General features: G+C 57.1%; 1 protein-coding gene across 1 annotated transcript; it reads right to left on the bottom strand.

Annotated features, from left to right (window-relative positions):
- Positions 1-211: 211 nt before the first annotated feature.
- Positions 212-3,330, bottom strand: LOC103206796 (asialoglycoprotein receptor 1). Its single transcript, XM_007952309.1, has 8 exons — positions 3,261-3,330; positions 1,612-1,728; positions 1,385-1,480; positions 1,221-1,292; positions 923-1,009; positions 687-838; positions 499-605; positions 212-368 (listed from the first exon to the last, which is right to left on the bottom strand). Exons 1-8 carry the CDS (start codon positions 3,328-3,330, stop codon positions 212-214), a joined length of 858 nt encoding a protein of 285 aa, XP_007950500.1.
- Positions 3,331-3,629: the final 299 nt, after the last annotated feature.

Genomic DNA, 3,629 nt, shown 5'->3' with positions numbered 1-3,629 from the left:
ATAACCTTTGTAGCAAATTACAGGAAGTGACATAGGTCTCAATCTCCCCACGCCTCCAAACATCATTCTACATTCCTCAGCCACCATCCTGCCCTTCCCTGAAAATTCTAGATGAAAATCCTGAGAAGGTGGAGGAGGCCCCCAGACAAGAGGATCCCCAATCCTGGGCAGGTCAAGGCATTGAGGAAATAAATTAGGGGAGAAGAGGGTCCTAGCTGGCCTTGTCCAGTCCTGTCTCACAGACCCAGCGGTAGGGCCTCTGGCAGACATCATCATTCCAGCGACCATTATCAGTGAAGTGGGCACAGTCCTCTCCTCCTCCGAGGCCATGGCCATACCAGTCATCTGGCTGCTCCGGCCTCCAGTTCCTGAGGAGAAAAAACAGATGTGGGTCCCAGGAGCTGCCCCCTTCTTAGCCAAAATCCCTCAGCAGCTCCTGGGCCCAGCCTGGCTGAGCAGAGGAATTAGGGCTGCAGGAACACACACACACACACTCACTTGAAGCCCGTCTCGTAGTCTGTCCCATCCACCCATTTCCAGGGTCCGTTCTGATCAGTGAGGCCTATCCAGGTGTTTGCAGAGCCTGTGTGGCGCTGGATAAAATTCTGCGGAGAAAGGAAGGTGGTGGTGACTCTCCCTAGACCAGCCCCCCTCCCCGAGCGAGGAGGCCCTCTGGGGACCCTCACTTGTTCCTCCCAGGAGGTGACCACCGCCAGGTGGGCATCCTCCAGCAGGCAGTAGTTCTGTGCCTCGGGCCAGGGCTTTCCAGAGCGAGAGAACCAGTAGCAGCTGCCTTCATGTTCCACCCAGTTAACAGGGCAGCAGGGTCTGTCAGTGCCTGCGGGGACAAAGGATGAAGGGACTAAGGCACTCCTGGAGGAGAGGTGGACAGGGAAGTGGGCTAGGCACTCCGCATCCTCACCGTTGCCCTGGAGGATGGCTATCTGGCAGCTCAGGCTGCGCAGGTCTGACACAAAATGCTTCACGTGGAGCAACAAGCTGGAGTGATCTGTGAGGCAGAAGACAGAGGGGTGCGGGATGGGGAGAGGGGTAGGAGATGAAGTCAGTGTGCAGACTGGGGAGCCAGTCAGGCTGGGGCCTGCAGACCAGGGCTGATGCCTGTGGCCCAAGATCCCTTTGTTTGAACCGAGGGAGCACCTACACCTACATACACGCACACGCGTGCCCATGCACATGGACACACACTCTCTCCCTCTGACCTTCACTCATGGACTGCTGCTGCTTCAACAGCTGGGACTCCAGGTTCTTCATCTTCCGGCCCACACTGCCTCCTAGAGGAGAGGTTTGCTCAGTGTCCCAACGTCCACACCATTTCCTGGCCCCCCCCCCCCGCCTCCTTACCCTGCCCAGCCCGGTCCCTCACCCTGCGTGCTCAGGGACGTGACCTCAGCCTTAGTGATTACTGTGAAGTTGCTGACCGCCTCTTTCAGGGCCCGCAGCTCTTCTTGCAGCTGGGAGTCTGGGCAGGAGAGGGTGTGGACAGGACCAAATGAGGGGGCTGTAGCCACCACCCCAGCGCCGTTGCTGCCGTTCATAACTGTCGCCCTGCCAGCCCCTCCCTCAAAACAGCCCCACCCCTCTGACTCTCACTTTGGGATCCGATCACACAGATGACAACCAGCAGCAGGAGGCTGAGGCCCAAGGAAAGCAGAAGGAGGCAGGGTCCGGAGCAGAGACGCCTCATAAGGGGCTGGGGAGGAGGTGGCCCTGCGAGGGGAGAGGGGCCAGAAGGTCAGAGCAGCGCGGAGCCTGGCGACTTCATGCGTGTCCGAGTAGAACCGCGCTCCGCCAGGTTTGCAATGGCTGATCATTCCGAAGTCTTCTTCCTCTGGGTGTACGTAAACCACCGACCTTTTGGTCAGCAGCCAAGAGCATTAACTGTACCAGCCAGATAGGAGAAGAAATCTGGACAGCGAGTGACCTGAGGGTCTAAAGGCAGCTGGAGGTGGGGGAGGAAAGAGGAGTGCAGGCGCTGACCTCCTTCAGCCACCCACACCCTCAGCCTTTGCTGCCACCTAGCGGTGTGATTGCGTCACTGCAGCTGATGAGACTAGGACCGCGTGTTCTTGAGGGTGAGGTCTGTATGCTGGTAGTGACTGATGGGGTGAGTGGTCAGATGGGGAGTCACTGATCTCCCCAATGATGGGGCAAGAGAAGGAGGTTTCTTCCTCTCGCCAGGAATCTCATCCTTGGCTGAGCACAAGGAGAAAAGGCAGAGTAGCCAGGCTCTTGCCTCCTCATGTTGCTCCCACAGAGAAAATGACCCCTTCTCGCCCTGTCCTCTGTGAGCTGCAGGGTGGGCCCTCATCCTCGCAGGCGTTTCTTCTTCTCTCTCCTGTCGTCTCCCCTGCCGGCCCTTCTCCCTTCACAGAGCACTGCCCACACTTATGCCCTAAGAATGTAGTCCTTGCTCAGCCAAAACAACATTCCCCACCCCTGTGAGAAAGAGGAGGAGCTTGTTTTGGGTTTGTTTGTTTTTGATAAGATTGAACTTTATTTCTCTCTCACACAATAATCTAATGTTTTTGATGCAGGAAGACCTCATCCACCACCCTCAGATCAGAGGCCCCTCAAGGCCCTGTTGTACCCCCCTGAACTCCCACCTAAACCCCTTCAGACATATTTCTGAAGTCTGGGGCCCAATTCTTCTACCTCCTTGCCTCCCTAAATCACTGCAAACTCGGGCCCCTCTTGGAATCACTCTTTCTTCTACTTCTACTTCCTGCCTCCCTCTTCCCCCACTGCTGCTCCTAAAAAGGCTTTGTCCCTTTATGAGCTCTCAGCCCTACATCTTCAGCCTCCTCACAGAAACCTCCACCTCCACCCCCCCACCTCTCCACCCCACCAACCCACCAACACCTGATACACCCACACACACACACACACATGCACACACACATGCACACACACGCAGGCTCACTGAGTGTTGAAACAGAAAAGGAAGAGGGGCCGGGGCCTAACTTCTTCACAACAAATAGGGATCACCTTATCTTTCCAGCTGCCAGTTATTCCCACACCCCTGGGCCCACCCTCCCCAGGGTCCTGAGTTGGGTGCCACGGTGAGGGTCAGGAGGCCTGAAGTGGCCTTGGGCACCTGTCACCCAGAAAGGGACTCTAATCCCACACCCTGCACCTTCCCCGAGAGGGTCCCGGTCACAGAAAGAAGCCAGGGCTGAGGCAGAGGTGGCGAGACGGTCAGACGCTTGCCTCTCAGAAACAAGGTAAAGTGGTCTTCTCACCATTTCTGAACTGATGGTGGTCACTCTCCTCATTGTCCAGATGTTGAAGATCTTGATACTCCTTGGTCATGACAGAGCTGGCGTTGGACCGGGCCGTGTTAATGCCGAGGGTGAGGCTGCGAGGGAGGCTGAGTGGAGCCGGAGCTGAAGGGCAGGGTCCACGTCTTTCTGTGTCTAACTGGTGGCTGCAGGGATACCTGCCTTCTTCCCTCCATCCCCATGCTCCACAGGCCTGACAGCCAAAATCCGTCCTTCGAGCAGTCATACCCACCCCCGCTCCTCCCTCCTCGCCCCACGCTTGCCCACTCACTCGCTCCCCCTGTCTTGCTTCACACGTTTGACTTGCTGAAGTTCCCGAGGTCTCTCTCC

This window comes from Orycteropus afer, unplaced genomic scaffold (assembly GCF_000298275.1).
Source record: "Orycteropus afer afer isolate SDZICR_OR568_19922 unplaced genomic scaffold, OryAfe1.0 scaffold00330, whole genome shotgun sequence".
NCBI classification, from domain to species: domain Eukaryota; kingdom Metazoa; phylum Chordata; class Mammalia; order Tubulidentata; family Orycteropodidae; genus Orycteropus; species Orycteropus afer.
This window is presented reverse-complemented; position numbering and strand designations above follow the sequence as displayed.

What these genes read in the sequence shown, in the direction of transcription:
- LOC103206796 (XM_007952309.1), bottom strand. Translation starts at nt 3,330, where the DNA reads ATGACCAAGGAGTATCAAGATCTTCAACATCTGGACAATGAGGAGAGT. An exon ending in AGCCATCCTCCAGGGCAACG is followed by an intron (nt 839 to 922) that starts GTGAGGATGCGG and finishes TTGTCCCCGCAG; the next exon opens with GCACTGACAGACCCTGCTGC. An exon ending in GACTACGAGACGGGCTTCAA is followed by an intron (nt 369 to 498) that starts GTGAGTGTGTGT and finishes TTTTCTCCTCAG; the next exon opens with GAACTGGAGGCCGGAGCAGC.